General features: G+C 43.4%; 1 protein-coding gene and 1 long non-coding RNA gene across 4 annotated transcripts in view; both read left to right on the top strand.

Moving 5' to 3' along the window:
• DMP1 (dentin matrix acidic phosphoprotein 1) overlaps positions 1–6,504 on the top strand; it is a 33,830-nt gene extending 27,326 nt beyond the window's left edge. For all 3 annotated transcript variants that reach the window (XM_047797958.1, XM_047797961.1, XM_047797959.1), the window contains 3 exons: positions 1,275–1,307; positions 1,498–1,545; positions 4,138–6,504. In XM_047797958.1, coding sequence (XP_047653914.1) covers positions 1,275–1,307; positions 1,498–1,545; positions 4,138–5,481 — 1,425 coding nt within the window. In that variant the 3' untranslated portion in view covers positions 5,482–6,504. The remainder of the gene's footprint in view (positions 1–1,274; positions 1,308–1,497; positions 1,546–4,137) is intronic.
• Positions 6,505–14,316: 7,812 nt separating this feature from the next.
• The window catches only part of LOC125137316 (uncharacterized), a 29,162-nt gene continuing 19,372 nt past the window's right edge, over positions 14,317–24,106 (top strand). The window contains exon 1 of the long non-coding RNA XR_007137403.1: positions 14,317–15,084. This is a non-coding gene — a long non-coding RNA (uncharacterized LOC125137316). The remainder of the gene's footprint in view (positions 15,085–24,106) is intronic.

The raw sequence follows: 24,106 nt of genomic DNA, 5'->3' as shown, positions 1-24,106 counted from the left end.
ACTAGGCTTGTTTGTTAAATTTTATTTGAGTATAGTAGACTTATAATGTTGTGTTAGTTTCAGGGGCAAAGTGAGTCAGTTGTACATATGTACATATCCATTTCTTTCTAGATTCTCTTTCCATATAGGTTATTACAGAGTGTTGAGTAGATTTCCCTGTGCTCTACAGCAGGTCCTTGTTACTTACCTATTTTATGCGTAGTAGTGTGTATATGTTAATCCCAATCTCCTAATTTATCCCCCCAGCCCCCATGTTTCCCCTTTGGTAACCAGAAGTCTGGTTTCAAAATTTTTGCATCTGTTTCTCTTTTGTGAGTAAGTTCTTTTGTATCTTTTTAAAATTAGATTCCAAGTATTAATAATCTCATATGGTATTTGTCTTTCTCTGTCTGACTTACTTCACTTAGTATGATAACCTCTAGGTCCATCCATGTGCTGCAAATTGGTTGCCAATATTCTTAATGTATGAATAGGAAAACTGACATCAGATAGGTGAAGTGAATTGTCTGAATTCACAGAGTGACCAACCATCACAGTTTCCTAGACTTAAGGGTTTCCTGGAACACATGAATTTCAGAGCTAACATCAAGACAGTTTTTAGGGCTAAAACCCAATCCAAGTGGCCAAGTGAGACTTAAACCTGGGTTTTATGAATTCTAATGCTGTTTTTCCTATTATACATTTCCTCCAGATTGTATATTTTTCTTCAAAGAAAGTATTTTTTTCTCTAGGTATTGGAAATACAAAAATCTTCTAGGTTTTTTAATATCACAAGATCTTTACAGGCGATTGGTCATCTCACCTTCATTTTTTTAGCTGTTTATTATAAAATACCATTATCTGTGGACTTATTAATGATGGCCATTCTGACTGGTGTGAGATGGTATCTCATGGTAGTTTTGATTTGCATTTCTCTAATAATCAGTGATGTTGAGCATTGTTTCAAGTGTTTGTTGGCCATCTGTATATCGTCCTTGGAGTAATGTCTCTTCAGGTCCTTTGCCCATTTTTCAGTTGGGTTGTTGGCTTTTTTGCTGTTGAGTTGTATAAGTTGTTTGCATATTTTAGAGATTTGGGTCACCATGCTGTACAGTAGAAAAAATATATATATATAAATAAATGATAAAAAATACCATCATCGCTCATGTAAATATAAAACATATCAATAAACTAAAAAACAAACAATCAAAAAAAAACCCTAAACTTATTCTAAATATTTGCGATGACATGATCCATCCATGAAGGAGTAACTTCTTTTTCCTTCCTTTTCACAGGGTCAGTTGGCTCAGACACCAGCACCACCTTTGGTAACTACCTTATTTATATGTTGTCATAAACATGTCATGAAATAACTTTGACACACTTCTCAGCATCTTAGGCCATTTAGAAAGTAGTACATCCAAACCACAAGTGATTGATATATGTCACATTTTTTTTCCCTTTCCTCAGGAATTACTAACATTAAAATAAACAGTGTTTTTTTTTTTTTCTTTTTAGGAGAGCAGTGAGTCATCAGAAGAAAGTAAACTTAGCTCAGAGGAACAGGTAATTAAGCCAACCTTTCGGAACTCTCCAGGCTACTGAGGAATGGAAGGAAGTGATGTTAGATTAGATTCCCTGGCAACAGGTCTAAGTATAACATTTTCTAACCTTTGCTTATGCTGGCTAAATAGTCTTGTACAATAAGAAGGGAAACATGAGTGGGAGAATTTAGATGGACATGCTGTTCATTCCATATTTACCTCTGGGGCCAGACTATAGACATCGTGGCCCTAAATGTTCCTCTAGTTAAAAAGAACACACACACACACCACACACACACACACACACACACACAGAGTCATAGACGCTGTTAGACAGGTAATAGCTCACTCATAAACCTCAAATGTTGCTTTGACAATGGAGCAGTGCAGACCAGGCAGAGCGAAGTGTCCTAGTTAATGTGAAATACCTGCTGGGCTTGGAGACCTGGTCCCTGCCCAAGATCCTTTTGGAGGAGAGAATAGGTGAGCCCTGGGGAACCTTTATTCATTTATTTTTAGTAGAGAATAGTTGATTTACAGTGTCGTGTCAATTTCTGCTGTACACCGTGGTGACCCCGTCATCATATATGTATATTCTTTTTCTCACGCTCTCTTCCATCGTATTCCACCCCAAGAGATGGGGTGTAGTCCCCTGTGCTGTGCAGTAGGACCTCACTGCTTTAACGCGACAGTTGCTTTAGTAATGACTTCTTTCAAATAGTCTCACCCGTGGCCCTGGGAGACAGCCAACCTGACAGCTTATATCCTTTTAATGAGAAACTGGGCTGGCTTCCGTCTTGTCTTTCCTCTCTTCATCCTCCCCGTCCCACTCTTCCCCTACTCCTCCTTTTTCTTCTTCTCCTTCCCTTCTCCTCCTCCACCTTCGTTTCATTTTTCGAAGACAAAGTGTCACTGCTTTCGTAGCTGTCCTGGCATCTGGGCCCAACTGAACCCTGTGGGGCTCCAGACGTCCCAGAAAGCAGGCTCTCCCTGAAAATCTGACCCCTGTTGCATTTTACACCTAATCGGAATCGGAAGATAGATTACTCGGTGTTTTAGCACCGTTTACTGAAGATTTGCCAGAGGAACACTTTGTCCATATTGATTACACGGAATCGGGAAATGCTGTTTCACAGGGGTGTTCTCGGAGCTCTCAGGTGAGGCAAGAGCTTGGGAAGGGTGCCATCCGTGCCTCTGGAGGTGTGGAGAGCTAACGAGACACTCAGGTCCAGAGGATCAGAGTAAACCCTAGGGATGGGAACAGGTGTCCTGACCTTGTACGCTCCATGGGAAATTCAGACAGTGGTGAGTAGGGACATGTGGGGAAAGAGTCAAAAAATGGCAACAATGTTCTGTTAAAAGGTTTGTAGCCAGAGCAGATTTTTCCAGAGTGTGATGAATGGGGTAATGAATGAGGACTCAGTGCCCTCCCTTCTCTGAGTAGAGCATCCCATTGCTTTACTTCGGGGATCAGCTCTCTGAGTTCACACTTAGAACTAAGTGTGTAGAACCGCCTTGGCGGTTACACTCAGCTGTTCTACAGGCAACACCGCCTTGCAAATGAGGTAGAAACGTGGTTTCCATGCAGTTTACACCTCATACGATGTTATACTTTCATTCTAGCTAAAGGTTTCATCCACCTGAACTCATACATTTTTTTCTCAGAGTCGATTAGAAAAAAAATATTTGAGTCATTTTGAATATTTTAAAAAGCTCAGTTTTAAGCCAAACAACTTGATGAGTGAGTATTATAAACCAATTCTTTAATTTACAAAAAGTTCTGAAAGTTTCCTTTAAGGAATCAAACTTACAAGGTGATTTGAGTTTCATAAATGTGATTTCTATAAAACTTTTTGGCGACACTTGTGGTCTGTGGAAGTTCCCGGGTCAGGGATTGAATCCAAGTCACATCTGCAGTTGTAACAACACCAGATCCTTAACCTACAGTGCCTGGCAAACCAGCAACACCACAGAGAAAACTATATCATTAAACCACAGTGGAAACTCCTGATTTCTATAAAACTTTTTGAGAAAATCAGTGGTATTGAGTGACCTATGTAAAATGGAATGACTTGACTCTCAACTTCTCGTCCTTTCTTTTAAATGTCTGCTTGATATATATATGTGTGTGTGTGAGATATATATATATACACACACACATATATGTGTATATATATATATCATGTGTGATATATATATATATATGATGTATATAATATATATTTTTCTTCTCTTAGGGCCGTACCCACAACATATGGAGGTTCCCAGGCTAGGGGTCCAGTTGGAGCTATAGTGCTGGCCTACGCCACAGCCACAGCAACGAAGGATCTGAGCCATTCTTCGACCTACACCTCAGCTCACGGCAACGCTGGACCCCCGACCCACTGAGCAAGGGCAGGGTTCGAACCCACATCCTCAGGGATACCAGTCGGACTCATTTCTGCTGTGTCACAAAAGGAACTCCTGGTTGAGATACTATTGAACCGTACATTGACCATGGCTTAGACGAGGGAGACAGGAAGAAGAAAGCAAAAAGAGCCTAGATGGGCCGTAGGTAGTGCCCTCTGCAGCTGTTTCTAGAGCGCTGACCATGTCTGTTAACCCCAAACTCCAGGCACACGAAGACCCCAGTGACAGCACCGAATCCGAAGAGCACCTGGGCCTTGATGGTCAGTATAGTCACAGACCAGCTGGTGGCCTTTCTGTGAGTGGAGGAAAAGAAGGTGAAGATAAAGATGATGATGAAGACGAGAGTGGAGATGACACCTTGGGCGATGATGACAGTGGCCCAGGACCTGAAGAGAGCAACTCCAGACTCAGAAGCGGTGAGGACTCTGCTGACACCACACAATCCAGGGAAGACAGTGCCCCCCAAGGGGAAGTCAGTGCCCAAGATACCACCAGTGAGAGCAGGGGCCTTGACAATGAGGATGAGGCGGACAGCAGGCCCGAGGGAGGTGACTCCACTGCAGCCAGCGAGAGTGAGGAGCCCTGGGTGGGGGGCGGCAGTGAGGGGGAAGGTAGCCACGGGGATGGCTCTGAGTTTGACGATGAAGGGATGCAGAATGATGACCCAGGCACCTTCAGGAGTGGGGGAGGCACCTCCAGAATAAGCACTGCCAACTTCAAGTCAAAAGAACCCAAAGGGAAAGATGAGGAGAAAGCAAGCACTCAGGATTCAGGTGAAAGCCGGTCAGTGGGGCATGCCAGTAGGAACTTCTTCAGGAAGTCTCGCATTTCTGGGGAAGGTGGCAGAGGCGAGCTTGAAGATGAAAATATGATGGAACTCAAGAGTGACTCCGCAGAAGCTCACCTCAGCCAGTCCTGGGAACACCGCAGGAGGGAGTCTCAGCAGGAGAGCGAGGAGAATGAATCCCCAGAAGAAGGTCAGCACGTTCAAGGCCTCAGCAGTGAGTCTAGCCAGGAGGTTGGCCTGCCTTCTCAAGAGAACAGCAGCGAATCTCAGGAAGAGGGAGTGGGTGAGCCCAGGGGTGACAACCCAGACATCACCAGTCACTCTAAAGAAGATCCGGAAGAGAGTGACTCCAGTGAGGAGAGCTTGGACAAGCCCTCCAATTCCGAGAGCCAGTCCAGAGAGGATCCGGCAGACGCCGAATCCGAAGAGAGCCTCCTGTCCTCGGAGGAAAGCCCAGAGTCCACGGAAGAGGAGAACAGCTCCAGCCAGGAGGAGGGCCTCCCGTCCCACAGCCCCTCAGCAGAGACCCAGAGCCAGGAAAGCCAGTCTGAGCAGGACAGCCCGTCCGAGGAGGACGATGCCAGTGATTCCCAAGACAGCAGCAAATCAAGAGAGAGCCACTCCACCGAGAGCACGTCCAGCAGCGAGGAAGAGGGCCGGGCAAAAGCCACGGAGATAGAGAGCAGAAAATTAACAGTCGATGCTCATCACAACAGACCCATGGGGGATCAGGATGACAATGACTGCCAGGACGGCTACTAGGGTCCGCTTTCCCGAGTGGCCCCCACCCACAGGCGTCTCGAGGTCGGAGAGTGGGGAGGCCGCTGTAACTGGAATTTACTGATGGCTTTACCAGAAGGAAAATCAGAGGCTACTTCTTCCTGAATAGAAATGCTGGACATCACACTTGTTTCTAGGGCGTCACCAAACCGCAGAGGTTCAATAATGGGGAATTTCACTAGAATACCCATGGTGAGACTAGAAGCCAGGCGAGCTGTGTATTATGGCTTCACAGCTGAAACAGTTCCTAAGTCCTTAACCAGCAGTTACTGAGGTTCTGTTTCGTACTAGGCACTGCTCAGTGCTGGGAATATAAGGAAGTTCAAGACTTGTTTCTTGCTCCCAAGGAGCTTATAGAGGGATAAATAAAGCTAAAGAGCTAAAGAGGGACACAGACGATGGGAACAGGATTAGTACAATCCAGGGAGGTGAATGCTACTCCACAGGTGTGACCGAAACATAGGAGGGACAGAGGAGGGACCACCTTGGCCTTGGAGGATCAGAGGGGACTTCGCAGCGGAAAAGCTACTGGAGCCGGAGCATTGCGTTGAATTTTTCCATTTAGGGCAAGACAGTCTTATTCATTCTCAGCATAAGCCATGAAAAGTCCTATATGAATAAATATATAGTTTGCGAAAGCACTTTCAATTTATGGCACAGTGAGGTGTTTTCGATTAGCAAAACTTTTTTTTCCAACTAATTTATCATTGTCAATATTTCTGTGGAACTCCCATGAACACTGACTCCCAGACCACTGGTGAGATGTGGAGGACTGGCTGGGGAAGGGTGGAAAAGGAAGTTCCTCTGTAAATAGACAACGTTCAGCCTAATTTTTTTCTAGAATCAGTCTATGTGCAATGCCAGAAAACCTATTCTCTGAGTCCTTTGCCTGTGTTGCATGTAGCAAAATTGTGTGTATAGAATTCAGTTGATTTTTGTCAAATACCCTTTGAAATGTTACCTCAACATAAAATATTTGTTTTGTAATAAAGATAATAATATCCAGAGGACATATGTGCTTATTTTTATAGTGATGTTGATTATTAGGATATATTTATATTAAACAACTCTTCCTTTAAAACATTGCAAAATAGTGTATTAACTTTCCTCCCATTAAACAGAAGATTTTCTTAAATAATTTCCTGAATTTTTTCTTTTTTTCTTTTCTTCATCTTCTTCTTCTTCTTTTTTTTTTTTTTTTTCCGCTTTTTAGGGCTGCATCTGCAGCATATGTAAGTTCCCAGGCTAGGGGTTCAATCAGAGCTACAGCTGCCAGCCTACACCACAGCCACAGCAATGCCAGATCTGAGCCACATCTGTGACCAATGCCACAGATCACAGCAATGCTGGATCCTTAACCCACTGAGCAAGGCCAGGAATCGAACCCGCATCCTCATGGATATTAGTTGGGTTCTCTGCTGCTGAGCCACGACAGGAATGCCTTGAAATTTTAATTGTATTTATAATTCAGGTAGCATTGTGATAAAATTATTTTGTATGTTACTTATGATCTTTTACTCAATAAACCTGTTACAGATAAGGTAAAAAGGGAAGCAAACTCTCAGCTTTTGTATTAAGTTGTGCCAAAATTTCCTGGTGTTTGGGTTTAACCTGAGTTCTCTGCTGGTCTCTCACACTGTCATTTGTGTAAACTCTGGGAGCTACAGGAATACACCTTCTTTGTATTTTACTGCTTTGAAGGAAACTACGGCCCCTGAGCTTTTTGAAGTGAAAAGCACTTCCACTTTTCAAATGTGTTTTCTTTCACACACTGTCGCTGGAGTAGCTCAGAATTCCCCTACAGGTTCATTTAGAGAGAGACTCAGGAGACTTCCTCACCTGCGACCTGAGCCTCTCATTCTAACATAGCTCTGTCCCCTCACAATGTCGAAGCTGTGGCCACCTGGGGAGATAAAATATATATTTTTTTCCTAATCCTCCCCCTTGAGATTTTATTCTGCAGATCTGGAATGAAATCACAAGTTCTGTCGTTTAGAAAGGATTCCAGAAGATTCTGAAGAGCCCATCTGCACATACTTCTACATGTGGGTTTTCTGACTCTCTGGATTTGTTTTCTGGCTTTATTAACCTACAGGTTCCCAGCAATTCCCAGCTGCTTCTGAGGGTAACTGCCCATGCGCAGACCTCTCGGGTGCCTGAGACTCAGGCGACGAGGTTCTAATAAGCCCTCAGGTGCCCCGCCTCGCCCCTGCATATAGTGTGGGAGGAGTGCCCGACCCCGAGGTGTCGGCCAGCAGCCTCAGAGGAGGCGTGTCACAAAGGCTCTGCTCTGCCTGAGCATGAACGGTGGTGGCTTGAGGTCCAATCTGATTTTCCCTCTCTGGAAACTGGGATGTTTCGGGAGAGAGATGTGAGAAAGTGGTCTGAGCGGAAATAGAAGGGAAAATACAAGGCGGAAATAGGGAGAGAGCTGAAGATCATTTGCAGTGGAGCAGAAAGCAGGAAATGACGGAGCTCCTGATGCTGAGGAGCAAAAGTGTACTCCTCTGGCCCACCACCTGGGTCTTGACTCTCCTCCTGTCTCTTCTTGGGCCCCTGTGACATCCTCTCTTCCTAAGTGCCACCTGTATCCTGACATATACCCACCTTTCTGAGGCTTCCTAACAGTCTTTGTTAAAAGCTTAGAGAACTCAGACTCAGGAAATTAGATGTTCAGCTAACCAGTGTTCCAAGGTTGTGTAGCCCCTTTACCAAGTTAACTCACAGGACCTCCAGAAGGGAGTAAAATGATAAGGGTTTCAGCTAAAGTCATGGTAGAAATCCAGTAGATTAGGAGAGTTTTAAGTTTCCATCCACTCATTGTGTGGGACTTGAGGTGGACACTGGCCCATCTTACAGTTGAAAGTGGTCTGGAAATACTGTTCAAAGGACAGCTGGCTGGACTTGGCCTTTAGCTTTGAAGATGTAGAAGTTTTGTCAGGGAGTTCCCCATCGAAGTCTGCCATGGATGGGTCCCCTTGGGAAGCCAAATCATAGTCAGAAACCAATGTTTAATGTATAAGGTGTAGAATAAGAAGTGAAAGGCTATAAGGTGACCATAAAAGAAAACAGAAGGAGCTGTGGGGCATGAATGCTTCACAGTATTGGGCTAAAATAAGATGATCAATCTATAACGCTCCCTGGGAAATCTTACACTTGGCACTCCAACACTAGAAAACCCGATTCCCTCTTTCCTGGAAAGTACTCAAAAGAGCCACATCAGTTCCTGCCTCAGGGACCCTTATTTTTCTAAGCTTATTATGGCTAATCTACTTTTCTACAAGTGGCTCATACTTTCTTTGCATAGAAGGGGAGCCATTCTGTCTTCTCTGGGTGATGTTTGCGTATTCGTAGACCTTAAAATTTTGTTCCTTAACAGCAATCTCATTTTACTCCTCTTAGTTCTGTGGTCCCCAGTTAAATGCAATTTGGTGGTTTCTCACTCTTACTTATCTATTGACTCCTTCAAACATTTATGGAGCACATCTTTAGGATCCGGGCATCAGGGATATAGAAGGATGAATGCGATGTGATTTCTGCCCTTAAAAAGCTCATCATTTATGGCAGAATCAAAAGTGGGCTCACGGGGATAGACGGTTAGAGCAGTGATAGGCTTCTAATGAGAGTTCTGTGGGCTCACAGGGGAGGGAGCAAGCAATGTGTTTAGGGAGAGGAGGAAGGACTGGGACAACCTCGTCGACCTTGGAGAGCGAATAAGAAACCAAATCGCTAGAATAGAGAAAAATAGAAATCTAAAAAAAAGAAAGCAGGGGAGAAGCCCATCCCAAGCAGAGGGAACAGAGAAGTAAATGCATAGGCTCGTTTGTGGCATGTTGAGCTATGATTTAAAAAACCTGGTATCACCAAAGCATTTGGAAGAGAAGAGGGAAGGGCCACCATATGATAAAAGATTGGGAAGGTGGGTTGGATGTAAGGTGAAGGCCTCTGGGTTGCCAGATAAGGAGAATAAACTTCATTTTTATGGAGTGCCTTCCTAGCATCAGGATTTCCTATATTCTATATCAGACTTATCACAAATATCTTTAAGATAGATATTACAAACTCTCTACCCCTTTAAAAGTACATAAAACATAAAGGAGAGGAAATGAAGCACAGAAAATTTGATTATTTTAGTTTAAAATAAAAAAAAATGACAGAGCCTGATTCCATATCAGTTTGATGATGAGCCACTGAAAGCTTTAGGCAGTGGAATAGCATTCATGAATGTATGAATATGGCCTTATCGGCTTGAAATATATTAAGCACAGGAAATGCTATATTCTCTGCTTGTTCTCCATGTGTAAAGAATCCAGGAGCCTCTGTCATTTTTTTTTAATGGCTTCTTTTCCCAGATTTTTTGTTTTGAAAGAGCCCCTTTTAGTGGAGAAATTCGTTCTTACTTCCCTCAAAGTTCCCCATGGAGAAGTATAACACAGTGAAGATTGCTATTGAGGGTTTTGTAAGAAGAGATACCACAGTGATGTTGGAGAAGCTAGCAATATTGGTGCCCAAGCAGGGGAAGCTTATGCTGAAGTCTTTAGTAAGCATGGCTTGATGCAGAGCAGAACTCATTCAGCCTGCAAGCCACTGATTCAGCCACAAAGCACTAGACACTGTGGCTCGTACTGCTGATCCCACTGGTAATAACTCCAGATGATGCCAGTAACACTGGTATTACAATAGCACTGGTACTGCTGATCCCACTGGTAATAACTCTAGATGATGCCAGTAACACTGGTATTACAATAGCACTGGTACTGCTGATTCCAGCTGGCACTGCTGCCAAAGACCATTCTCCACGGCCCTGCTTCACTGTATCACCAGTTCTCATTCAAAGTTTGTGGTAGATGCATAAAGCTGTCAGGGCCTACACTAAGCACCCATGCACTAGTTACAAGGGGCCCTAGAAAGAAAATATCTTGCATTTTCATCTTCTATATCACAAGGTGAATTGTGTCCCTCACCTAAACATATAAGGAAGTGATATATGTACCACATGTAAGAAGGAGGTTCCGATACCGGGGGAGCAAAAACATTGAAAGACGTCCCATTGATAGGAAGAATCCATGTCCATGCCAAAAGCAGGAGCAGCACCAATGTCACAGGAATGACCAATGATCTGGCTGTGATCCATGATGGTGAAGATGGGAAGAGTAGCACTAAGAGCAAGGGGAAGGCATCGGGCACCAAGCGCCTCTTACAGAGGGCGGGGGGGCCTTGAAAACAAGGGAACTCACACTAGTGAGCATTGCCATGCTCTAGGCCCTAGGCTAGGTGTTGTCCTCGGGCCCAAACTCCAGGAATTCCACTGGTGGCTCCCAGAGAGAGGGATTAGTGATTTTATTCTTTCTCAGGCTTCTGTGGGAGATGGAGGGATAAATCAAGACATTGATGCTTCATGGGGGAAGGTATCTATAAGCCCCATAAAATTATTTGCTAATTCATTGATATAATATTTGTATATATATTTTATATATGTATATACACACACGTACATATATATATGCACACACACACACACACACACATATATATATTTAATGAGAACATGTGAAAGTTTCCAGACCAGGGATCAAACCCATGCCACAGCAGTGACCTGAGCCACAGCATTAACAATGCCTGGATCTTTTTTTTTTTTTTTTTTTTTAAAGGCTGCACCCGCAGCATATGGAAGTTCCCTGGTCTAGGGGTCAAATCAGAGCTACAGCTGCCGGCCTTCGCCACAGCCACAGCCACAGAAATGCCAGATCTGAGCCGCGCTGTGACCTACACCACACCTTAAGGCAACACTGGATCCTTTAACACACTGAGTGAGGCCAGGGATCAAACCCGTGTCCTCGTGGATACTAGTCAGGTTCTTAAACTGCTGAGCCACAACAGGAATGCCTAGTAAATTTCTTCATCAAGGTTTAAAATTATTGGTCAGAATTTGAGCTGACACATCGATTATTCGAGTGCAGTTTGCAAATCTGGTTATGAATGAATATAGTGAAATGAGGTAAAGCTGTAAACTTGCGTTTATTCCACTGTAAACCATCTAACAGCACTGGTTCTCAGCCATGGCCCACATCAACTGGGGAGTTTTTTTCATGTTTTTTTTTTTAAATCTTTGCCCAGCCTCCATCCCAGAGAATCTGATTTAATTGGTCTGCACTTAGGATTCAGCACCGGTATTTTTTTTTTTAAGTCCTAGATAATTCCATTGAGAACTACTGCTATGATAGCATAGTTAGTTCTGAAAACTTTTGGCCATTCTTGGGTCCCAAACATAGATAGGTCTAATGTTGGAAGTAAAACACTAACCAATTTAATACAATGCATTGAATTCTGGTGTCAGTTACACAGCTTTGTCTGCTCCCTCTGCCAACACACAGCAAAGCCCAACATTTGAGGGACTGCAGCATTTAGCTCTCATCATCCCCCGGACAGTGACTAGTTAAGGCATAATCGCTCATCAGAAAAAAAGTCAGGCTATTTTTGCTCTTTGGTAGATGGCCTACCCCCAAGGTCAGAATATATTATTTGTGAGTTTTACTCTCATTGGCTTTCTATCAGCGTCTGAATTGTCATCAAAACACATCTCACTTAAGCTCATGAATGGTTTCCCTCTGTCCTTACACCATAACACAACAAATGGGAGCGATTACAGCAGAAGAAACATCTACAGACTGTAGGTCTCGTGGGCAGACCCACAAAACAGCCTGGCCTTCCGTTTCTGGGATAGATCATAGCTATTATTTTAAGCAACTGAATATAAATATAGTGTTTGGTTAGAGACCTTATTGTGTAACTGATACGAAAGAGGCCGTTCCCATCCTTTGATGTAGCACAAGCCATTCTTTATGAATTGTACGTCTAGCAGATTGTCTGGAAGTCCCCCATGGGGAAGAAGGGACCCAGCAGAAAGGGACGGTGCAGGAAGTCTGTCTGGAACATTTTTGTTGGGCCCACATCCACCCCCACCCCAAGCAGAATTTCAAAGCTGTCTCATCTGCTTCCTGGGGTGGGTATTTCCACACCCTCTTCTTGTCTCCCCTCCGCAGTCAGTACCAAGCTATGGCAATAAACAGGGAGTTTACAGAGGTGGAAAAAAGGCACACTTTGCTTTGCTTTAAAATGGGAAAAATATTAATTAAGAGAATGCTCTGTTTGTCCAATAGATGTTCCACTCTGAGGATGGACCTCAAAGGGCACTGTCCTTTAACTTGCCTTATTCAAGACTTGGTGGATAGGAATTACTTGCTCCACTCTTCTCTCTTCCAGCTTTGTTCAGGGGAAAACTTGAAGAAGTCAAGTGACCCCAAGGGATGAGAAAGGATTGAAATAATGGAGAGGGTAAAAGGAGAGGAGAAAGACAGAGCATGGAGACCAGAGAGAAGAGTCCCCCGTGTGCCCATGGGAGTCGGATTCCATACAGGTTGATAAATGTCTTGAGCAGCCAAGTAAAGAAGTGTTTGCACTGTCCTTTAGAAATTGTGTGTGTGTTGGAGTTCCCGTCGTGGCGCAGTGGTTAACGAATCCGACTAGGAACCATGAGGTTGCGGGTTCAGTCCCTGCCCTTGCTCAGTGGGTTAATGATCCGGCGTTGCCGTGAGCTGTGGTGTAGGTCGCAGACGCGGCTCGGATCCCGCGTTGCTGTGGCTCTGGCGTAGGCCGGCAGCTACAGCTCCGATTCGACCCCTAGCCTGGGAACCTCCATATGCCTCGGGAGCGGCCCAAGAAATACCAAAAAGACAAAAAAAGAAGAAAAAAAAAAGAAATTGTGTGTGTGCTTGAAGGGGTAATGTTAATATTTTCTTTCTGGGAGGGGACCATACCTTCCTGACTTTTCAGACAGGAAGGAAAGGGAGAGGGGTCACAAGTCTATTATGGCAAAAAGTGAAATCTGGTCCACACAAGGTCAGAGACCCAGGGAAAGTCCTATACAGGAGAATGAGACAGGATGCTTTGAACTCTGACCAAAACTAGGGTCATGAGGGTCAGAGCCTGATACAGAGCAGGGGATCTACAGAGAAAATGTAAATGTTGCCCACACTCGAGAAGGTCACCTCAACATGATTTAACATGAAGTTTCATCAGCGACATAGAGCTGGACTCTCTGGCCACCACTCTGTAAGCACACGTATCTTTTCCATAGTTGCAATTACAGTGAATTTCATTTTGTCACTTAATGTGTATTTGTTATGTTTTACAATTATCTTTCTTCTTTTTTCCTTTTACTATTTGAAATAAAGCAAGGAATGCCTTTATGCAAATATCTTTTGCTACTTAGTAACCTTAGATTGATGATCTACTCTAAATTCAGTCAAGAAAAGACTACTCATTAACAAGAGCAGGAATGAAAAATGTTTCCCTCTGGCAGGAGGCTTTCTAATTTAACTACATGTACTGTTCATTCAGTCTGAATGGAGAATTATGTATCTTTTTAACCTCCCTCTACTGCAACACACTTTCAACTAAGCTGTAATTGCTTGATTTCACGTTGATAATTTAATGGCACCAACTAGAGTAAAAATGCAAATTACCCAAAGAGAAGAGCAACTCCTCTACTTTACAGAGTTCAACTCTGAGTTATAATTTAATAGCCTTATGATTTAAAAGATAAGAATTATCATTTATGTATTTTTTTTCCTGGACCAGGGATCAAACTCACACCACAGCCACAACTCAAGCCACTGCAGTGATGCCAGATCCTTAACCCACTGTGCCACCAAGGATCTCCTACTTTTTTTTTTTTTTAAGAACAAGCTTCTTTAATACATCTTCAAGTCCTGACATTGAAGAATATTTGGGTAATCCAGCCTTGTACCTTCTCTAACTCCCAGCAGGTGGCAGTGTTGCTCGCTGTTGTGGTCCCAGAGAAGCTGGAAGAGTCTGGAATGCAGAGCACAGGTGGATGGATTAACCTTGGACTGACATGCAGGCAGCTCAGGCATCAGAGAGATGCAGTCCCCTGCTCAGCACTCATAACTGTCCAGACTATTTTTATACTGCAATTAGCTTTGAAAAAACTTAACTCTCCCCCATGTCATCTCTTCTGCAACTGCACATGGGTTCCCTTTGATTATTGAAAAAAATCTAAATCTGAAAATTAAGAGACTTCACTTACCAATGCCCATGTAGCATCTGTCAGTGGCATGTGGGATAGATAAGAACAGGAAAAGACAGGAAGCAAGGAGAGCAATTAAGAGATTCCCACAATTTACATTAGGACCTTTTAAATTGTTGATGAAATCAAAAAGGAATTCACCACAAGAAAAGCAGAGAATTGGAATTCAGTAGACCTAAGGAGCAACAAAACTAGGAAGGTGGCTATGACTAGACTTTTGCCTCTGACTTTTGTCTCTGCTCCTACCTGTGTATCTGATTCTCTCTCTCCTTCTGTGAAGATGGGTGCACTCTTGTTCTTGAGCGCATGGGGGGGGCGCACAGCCTAACCCTCCATCTTCTTCCACCATAGTAATTAAGTTTTCGTCCCAGGGAAAGATTTCACAAGTGCTGTTTGGACCAATCACCTGTACCCCATGGAACAGGATGAGGCTGAATGAAGTTGATGTGCCCTAACCGTGCAGCCAGGAGAAACAGGTTAGTTTCTGGAAGATGAGGGTGTGTCTAGTGCTACATAATGAGACCCAGGCACAGGAAATGGGACAGTGTGTCAGGATAACATTGTGGGAAGAATGAATGACACGGGAGCATAGATAAGGAAGCTTTGGGGGAAATAACCCGTAGGACACAGAGATAATGAGATAGAAGGTGAAAGAAAGCATCAAACACCTCCAAATACAATAAATCAAAATGAAAACAACAGAGGAGTTGGGGCTATGGAGGAAGATGATGAGGGTGATGGGTTGACTTGATGACGTAGGTCCATTCGAATGGGCAAGGAAAGTCCACGAGGATCTTTGTGGCAGTTGAGAATACAGGTCAGGAAAGGTGGGTTTTTTTTAGCAGTTGTTTCCCCAATACAATTTTTTTTCCCCTCTGTACAGCATGGTGACCCAGTTATACGTGCATGGACACACTCTATTTTCGCACATTATCAGGCTCCATCATAAGTGACTAGGCAGTTTCCAGTGCTACACAGCAGGATCTCATTGCTAATCCATTCAAAGGCAGTAGTTTGTACCTGTTAACTCCAAGCTCCCCAACCACCCCACTCCCTCTCCCTCCCCCTTGGCACCTCCCCCTCCCCCTTGGCACAGGAAAGGTTTTAATTTAGATTTTACAACCTCAAGTTAATACCTCAGTGAATTGCTTTACATTTTGAAACTTCATTTTCCGAGAGCTAGCTCCAAACTGGCTTCCTTCTCTTGGCAGAAGCGCATAGTGAATCTCAGAACCTAAAAAAGATCCTAAGAAGCAATTTTCTTTCTAGGAGGATTGGTTCTATTTCTGACATGCAATTTTCCCTGTGCCTAAATTCGCAAACCACAACCTGAATCATAAAGATATCTGACACTCGTAGGAGATGCTAATATGGTCCCTTTAAATATTGAAAATATAATGAAGTCAGGATTCAGTCCAAACATTCTACCTTTTTCCTTGTATAAATACAGACAGTGTGCAGGACCTAACTGAGTTCTTGGTTCAAGTCCAATTTGGTTTGTATTTATTTCAATTTATTTAAGAAATATGACTTACATTACTGATACAGACAACCAATGAGAGATAGAAAAGGATCATAACAGGATTATGTGTAGACACCCCATCAGGTTCTATATATTCTCCTGAAGTTCAAAAAAACAGATGATGTTGTTCCTGCTGCACTGAGAAATCTTGTAGGTCAGCAGAGCAAAGGCAGTACGTTTTGAGGAACTTAATCCAATGCTCTATTCCACCCGAAGGGCACCGAGCTGTCTTGAGCGATTGCCTTGCCTCTCCATCACAATTTCCTATTTCACAGTCTGCAAGATCGAACAGTATGTGCCTTGTAAAATCTCGGCTGATATCTGGCAGGGGTTCCTCATTCAGCCCGTCCTTCAATAAGCACGAAGTCCCTAGCAAGTTGGGGAGGGTTCGTTCGGAGGTGAGATTACTGATTTACACCTCCCTCTGTTCCCTGGCTTTTCCTTGAATCTCTTCTCCTTTCTGCCCTACCCCAGCCCATTCTATGCAGTGTACTTATTTTGTTGTTGCCATAGTAAATACTTGGGAGGGCAGGGGTAATTTTTAGTTACTTGAAGGTGTCTCTAGATTTTAGAAGCAGAACTTTGAAATCTCTGAGTGTCTTAGTTATCCATTGTCAAGGAACCCACCACCCCCCGAATGTAGTGATTTACAATAGACTAGGTATCATCTAACAGTTTCTATGGGTCATGGCCCTTGGCTCGGCTTACCTGGGTCCTCTATCTGGGGGCTCTCACTGGCTACTTACTCTTAAAGGTGTGTCATGATCACCTCAAGTCTCAGCCAGGGAAGGATCTGTTTCAAGCGCCGTCGGTTTCATGTGGGTGTTGGTAGTTTTCAATCCCTCGCAGGTTTTTGCACTTGAAAGCCTGGGCTTCTCATTGGCTGTTGGCTGGAGGTCACCCTCAGTTCCTTGCCATGTGGGCTTCTCCAGAGGGCAGCTCACAGACTGGCAGTTGGTTTCCATCAGAGAGAGCGAGCCAGAAAGAGTGAACAAGTCACAGTCTTTATATCTTAATCTCAGCAGTCATATTCCCGTGACTTTTGCTGTCGTCTGTTTGTTGAAAGCAGGCTACTTGTTCCAGTTCACACTCCAGGGAGAGGATCACAGGAGGCCATGAATATCAGAAGGTAAGGTTCAGTGGGGCGGAATCTTAGAATTCTGCCCTACACCTAGCACACGCTACCTAACCACTAGGAATAAAGGAGGTTACACTTTTAAAAGGCTATTTGAAAAATCATGTTTAGGGAGAAAGTTGCATATTTGTATTTTTGTGCCCATAGGTGTATACATTTGTGTACTTAGGTAGGGAAAAGCAAGCTGTATTCAGCAGGCAGTAGAGAGCATGGAACAAACACTCCAAATTTTACACCTTTGTCTCTCTTTCCATCCCACACCTCTGCCCCCCCCCCTGCCCCACTCTTATGAGATGACATCTGCTTCTACTCTGCAAAGAAAATAGAAACCACCCAGCAAACCCTCCCTCATCACTCACTCATCTACAAGCACTTTTACCTGCGCCCATCTTTATTCTTTTCATCACCCCTCTGATTCAGTCTGCCCATGATTTGTCCAGGTTTCAGCCATCTGCCTGCGCCCTATCCCTTCCAGCTTCTCGGGAACCACATTCCCACATCTCTCCCCCCGCCCCCATCTTCCTTGGCTCTTTCCTCTGAGCACAGACACATGCATGTTTTAAAACATCTTACGTAGACTTTTCCTCTGCCCTGAGTAACCCCTTGGCTAGTGCCCCATTCACCCCATCCCTCTATACCCAAGCTTTTTGAAACAATCATTAGTTTCTCTGTCCTCACTTTTGTCAACTTCCATTCACTCTTCAACCCACGACAGTCTGATCCGTGTGCATCTCCCATCTTTAACAACAGCAAATTAGTCTCCTACGTCTATGCATTCTGCCAACGAATCGTTTCTTTGCTCCTCTTTGCAACAAAACTGCTCCCTATTGCAAAATTCTCTCTTAAACTCGCCCTCAACAGGGTATTGCCCCTGACACTGAAAGCTCTTGTCGAAGGCACTGGTGACATCATGAAACCCAGCCGTCAGTTCTCTTTCCTCAGCCTGCTGAACTTGAAGGTGGCGTCTGACAGGGCCCATCACCCGCTCCCTCTTGCTACATTTTCCTCACTTGATTGTAAGGATACCACACTCATTTTTTTTTTTTCCCTACCTCATGACCACTTTCTCCAGGTGCTTTTGTTGGCTCCTCCTCTTCCCCTCAGCCTCTAACATTGGAGGTCCAGGGCTCAGCCTTCTTCGCCTCCACCTCCTCACTCCCTCGCTTGATAAGCTTGTCTCATGGCTTTACATACCACGGATGTGACCATGGCTTTTGCATGTATAGCTATAGTCCCGATCTGTCCTCTGGATCTATATTTGTACACCCGACTGCCTATTCTCCACCTCCACTTGGATAGATAACTGCCTATCAGACCTAACCTGGCCCAAACTGAACTCCTGATTTCTGCCCCTCCCGAACTTTTTCTACCCACCTTCTCCCCAACTCAGTTGATGGGTTCTCCTTGGTTCCAGTTCCTCAGGCCAAAAATGTTGGCTCCTCTCTCTCTTCCAAACCGTCTTCTGATCCAACAGAAAATCCTGTTGGCATCATCTTGAGGAAATATCTAGAAGCCGCTCACTCCTCACCACTTTGCCACCAGGCTGAAGACCAGCACCCTTACCTGGATGATTGGCGTAGCTTCCTAACTAACGTCCTTCCTTCCTTCCCTCGCTCCTGCGTCTGCTCCCTCACCCTAAGTCTTTTCTCACAGCAGCCAGAGAAAACACTTAAACAAGAATCAGATCACGCCATTCCTTTTCTCGAAACCCTCCAGCAGCCCGCCGTTTTGTGTAAAGTCAAAGTCCTTACAGGAGCGTGCAAGTTCTTAGAAGACCTGAACATTTGCCTTCAACTCCCAGTGCTTTCTCTCCACTCCTGTTACTCCAGCCTTGCTGGCTTCCTCGTTACTTCTCAAGGATGCCAGGCATGTTTGGAGCCGTTCTATAAGCTATTCCTCTGGCCGAAATGCTCTTCCCCAGAGGTCTTCCTGGCTCACAACCTCATTTCTTTCAAGTGTCTTCTTAAGTGTCACCTCCTCAAGGAGACCTGACCAGGCTATCCTTTTCTGTGTCCTCCTGTCATCCCTACTTTTTTACCCTATTTTATTTTTTCCATAACACTTTTTTACCTTCTAGGTTATATCAAATTTTTCTTTTTACTAAGCTAATACATCTGTGTACAACTTAGAGTGTAAGCTTCAGATGAAAAGGACTTTGCTTTCCTCATTGCTATGCTCCTAGCTCCTAAGAGAGTATCTCAGGTGGTAAGGTGTTCATTAAATGGATTTTGAATGCATGTTATTAAACATGGTCACCAAAAATCTAATTTCCAAAGCCAATGGACCCATTGTATTTTTCATTTTATTACCTATCACTTAAAGCTACAGACCTTTTCCTCTTTTACGATATTTCCCCCTTTTAGTAACTGGTTCTCTTCTTGCCTAACCAGTCCTCACTGGTTTCTCTTATGGGTTCTTATTCCTCTAAAATATGGGTGTGCCCCAGTGTTATCCTTAATTCTGTGTACTCTTCTTTCACTGTCTTATCCACACACTTGTACTTCAACTATCATTAGATCTCTTCAGCCCTGCTATTCCTCTTGTGTCCTATAAGACACTCCATATTTCTTGGATCTTCTGCAAGCATTTCATCCACAATAAACCCAAACCTGAACACATTGATTAAGACTCACTTTTCTGGAGTTCCCTTTGTGGCTTAGTAGCTAATGAACCCAACTAGGATCCATGAGGATGAGGGTTCCATCCCTGGCCTTGCTCACTGGGTTGAGGATCCAGTGTGGCCATGAGCTGTGGTGTAGGTCACAGGCGCAGCTCGGATCCCTCGTTGCTGTGGCTGTGGCTGTGGCTGGCAGCTGTGGCTCCAATTCGACCCCTAGCCTGGGAACCTCCATATGCCACAAGCGCAGCCATAAAAAGGAAAAAAAAAAAAAGACAAGACTTGCTTTTCTTTATTTTCTCTTATCTTTGTGGATAACATCATCCTTCACACAGTAGTCCAAGCTGGAAACCTGGAGACTATTCTCAATGACATTTTTTTCCTTACCACACCCTATCAAACCTTATTGATCACATAGTCACACCAGTTTTATACTCTCAATATTATATAATATGTCACACCACCATTGCAATGATGTTCAAACTATGCAGTGGTCAACTCTTTCTTGTGCACTGGCCTCCCAGCCCCTGCCAGAGAGGTCCTTCTAAAAGCCAAGTCTGACGGCAGTGTTTTCTTACTTAAATATCTTTGAATGGCTCAACTTGCATGGCCTATAAAGCCTCTGCCTTCCACTCCCTTGTATATCGTTTTTGCTAAATTGCCTACTGTTGCCCAGATTTGCTACATGTCTCAATTTTGAGCCTTTCTATAAGCTATGCTCTGCACTCGAATCACTGTTCCTCACTTTGTGCTTTTCTGGGGGCTGTTTTCTGTACTTGATGCATGCTTCCTCCTCCTTGTCCCTCAGCAAACCCTCACCCATCTTTAAAAATTCATCTTAGTCATCTCTTCTTGTGTGAAGTGTTCCCTGAATTTCTTTTTCAAGGAGAGCTGAAGGGTTCTTTCTGTTTACTCCTATAAACTCTAGTGGAACTTCTGTCTGTCCTTCTGGGCTTTTAGTGCAATAATAATGTCTTCCTTACCATTATGTCCCCACTACTCAACACAGTGCCTGATCTATAATAGGAGCTCAATTAATGTCGGAGGAAAGAAAGAAGAAAAGAAACACCGCATACTTTGGAAACCTAATATGCCAGTTCAGTCTCTACTCAGAAGGTTTATTAAAAGGTATAAACTGGAAATAAATGGAAAAGAGCAACAGAATATTTTAGCAATTGTTTAATCACAGGATTTCTTATGTTAAATCATTGTTCTTGTAAATCCTCAGTCGAACTCTTATAAAGTAGAATGGTCAGTTGGCCAGCATGGGTCTCAGGTGGTCTCTTAACTTTCTTGGATATGGGTAAACCTATCTTCCACCATTTAATTGATGATCAAATTATATGGAGCTGTCTTTAGTTCAGCAACATTAAATCTCTACCTTCCAAGTTATTAGGTTAGATCATAAGACTATCAACTTGAATTCACCGCTAATTCTTAACAATTGGTCAGTAGTTCATAAATTTTTTCCTAAGTGTTCTACTTTTATTCTCATCTCAAGTAAGACCATACATACCCTATAAACTTTGATTAGACCGTTTGACCCTCATAGAATAACTTCTACTGAGTGCATTTAAGAAAGTTACATGAAATGGTTATCTGAGATGACACTCACTATTATATTTATTGTAGATAATGTTGTAAAGGATATAACCTCCCGTGGTCCCCTTTATGTTGATCCATAGAGAAATTGCTCGAAATTTGTATTACTAGGAAATGCAGTCTCTCTTGGGTAGCTGATTTATTTGAAACTCATCTACTCTGTGAATCCTGTAACCAATAATGTTTTTCCTCCTTTTCAGCTACCAGAAAGTTTAGAGACATACTTGTGGTCCAACTTTAATAAGTGTATAATAATTTATGATGAATTTTTTATGTGCTAACTTTTCCGTTAGCTGTATTTTATTTTCCTATCCTTATTTCCCCTTCACTCAGATTTGCTCATCTATTTAGTTTTTTCCCATTTGTGTATTTTTGTAAGCTGTTGCAATTCCTCTTACAGTAACAAGACAGGGCTAAACTAAATTAAATAAAAACACAATTATCTCACTGGTCATCATGGTTCTTTTAGGGGAAAAATAATCCCTTACAGACTTCCAGGTAAGTATACATTTTATCAGCAGCCTGCAGTTGCAAAGCTTGTGGAGTAGAAATTTGTTTGTCTGGAGTGTCAAGGACCCAAACTATTCTCAATGAATTATTCCCAGAAATTTGATATTGTACCTTCAAGAAGAATGATCATAAAATGTCTTGGTAAAGCATGTCAAGTAAGGCCGCGTTCTCTATCCACCCTCTCACAAGTCACACTGTACAGTGAAGTCACCAAGGTGTCACTGAGCTCACCCACTGTGATTTCCACCCAGCCGTGTGGATTGTAACACTGGATGGCCCTTTGCCGTCTGGTAGAAAGTTACTGTTACCATGGAGATGTACCATAGCAACCTGTTATTCAGTTACTAGACTGTTGTGATGGTTAAAGACATGAATGCTCTTCAAGCAAATGCTTTGACAAAAGTGCTGTACAGTTTGGATGCTTCCAGTATTTATATGCCTGGATAAATGCTCCTCTACTTCTACAAGTAGTGAAATAGCATTGATTGTACATGGAGTATTTTAGATGCTTTACGTGTCATTACAGTTTTAATTCAATCATCACAATTAATCAGAGAGTCATTAGTTTCTTTATAAAAGATTCAGAAGTTGAGTTTCAGTACAGCATAGGGAACTATATCCAGTCTCCTGGATTTGGGAACATGGTAGAAGATAATATGAAAAAAGTATGACTGGGTCACTTTGTGTATAGCAGAAATTGACGGAACACTGTAAATCAAGTATAATTTTAAAAACAAAATTAAAAAAGAAATGGAGGTTCAAAGGGGAAAGGAATTTACTTTCTTTTACCCATCAACCAAAGAATAATGACTTTTGTTATTACATTGCAGGTTATGTAATTACAGAGATCATGTCCTTTCCACAACAGCACACTATTTCTCTTGACTCACTCGGGTTTCTTTTCTCCTCTTGGCATAATCCTGGGATGATGGGGATAGCGTGTGTGTGTGTGTGTGTGTGTGTGTGTGTGCGTGCGCGCGCGCGCGTGTGTGTTTGCATGTATTTTTTTAAGGTTTTTTTTTTGGTCTTTTTTTAGGGCCACACCCATGGCATGTGGAGGTTCCCAGGCAAGGGGTCTAATCGGAGCTACAGCTGCCGGCCTACACCACAGCCACAGCAACATAGGCAATGCTGTATCTTTACCCCTCCAAGCGAGGCCAGGGATCGAACCTGTATCCTCATGGATGCTAGTCAGATTCATTTCTGCTAAGCCGTGATGGGAACTCCTGAGTATCTATTTTGCACAGTGAATCAGTGTGGGTTCCAGCAGGTAGCAAAGAGTTAGTTTACTCAAAAGAGTTTTAACTGAACAAAAACATAGTGCAGGGATTACCTACAGAGATATGGGCAGGGCTAACGGCCCCCTAGGAATGCTGAGGTATCCAGGGATTAGCAATAGTGGAACATATTTGTCACTCTAAGGTTTATAGTTTCCAAGGAAGAGAATTTTGTCACCAGAGCCTAGTGAGCCACCATCTGCCTGTGTAATTTCTTTGTTCTCTATGGACTTGCTTACACCTGGCCTCACACACCATTTCCAGGTAATAATAGAAAGATATTATCCAAGCCTGGCTTTGTGATTTGTGAAGCAGGCGACATCAGTTCATGATGGGAAGCTCCGTTTACAGAGTGGCTTACCGTGCCAGGCTAAGGCATTCCATCCTCTAGTTCTAGGAGCACACCAGAACCTGTTTTTCAGCAGCTGTTGTCACAAATGAATGTCTTGAGGAAGAAGGGTCCACCAGTCGCTCTGGAGGGTGGCGTTAGGGAGTGGGTGAGCAGATTAAACGTAAAAGGCTTTCCAAAGTCTCACATCCGGGAGCCTTGCTCTCCTTTCTCTATGGGGTGCCAGAATTTCTCAGCCGTATCGGCTGTAAGTTACCACGGAGTCAAGGCCTCACTTAAGGATTCGATGAATTCTTGGCACCATTTCCAAGTGCTTGAAGCAACACCTTAAGTCAAGTCACAGGGATGTGCACCCCGTTGGTTTGGCCCAATCCAACGTACAGTTCATTCTCCTTGGTATTTTTAAAAGTATAGTTGATTTGCAGTGTTATGCCAATTTTTGCTGTACAGCAAAGTGACCCAGTCACACCCCCCCACACACACCCA

This window comes from Phacochoerus africanus, chromosome 10 (genome assembly GCF_016906955.1).
Source record: "Phacochoerus africanus isolate WHEZ1 chromosome 10, ROS_Pafr_v1, whole genome shotgun sequence".
NCBI lineage: Eukaryota > Metazoa > Chordata > Mammalia > Artiodactyla > Suidae > Phacochoerus > Phacochoerus africanus.
This window is presented reverse-complemented; position numbering and strand designations above follow the sequence as displayed.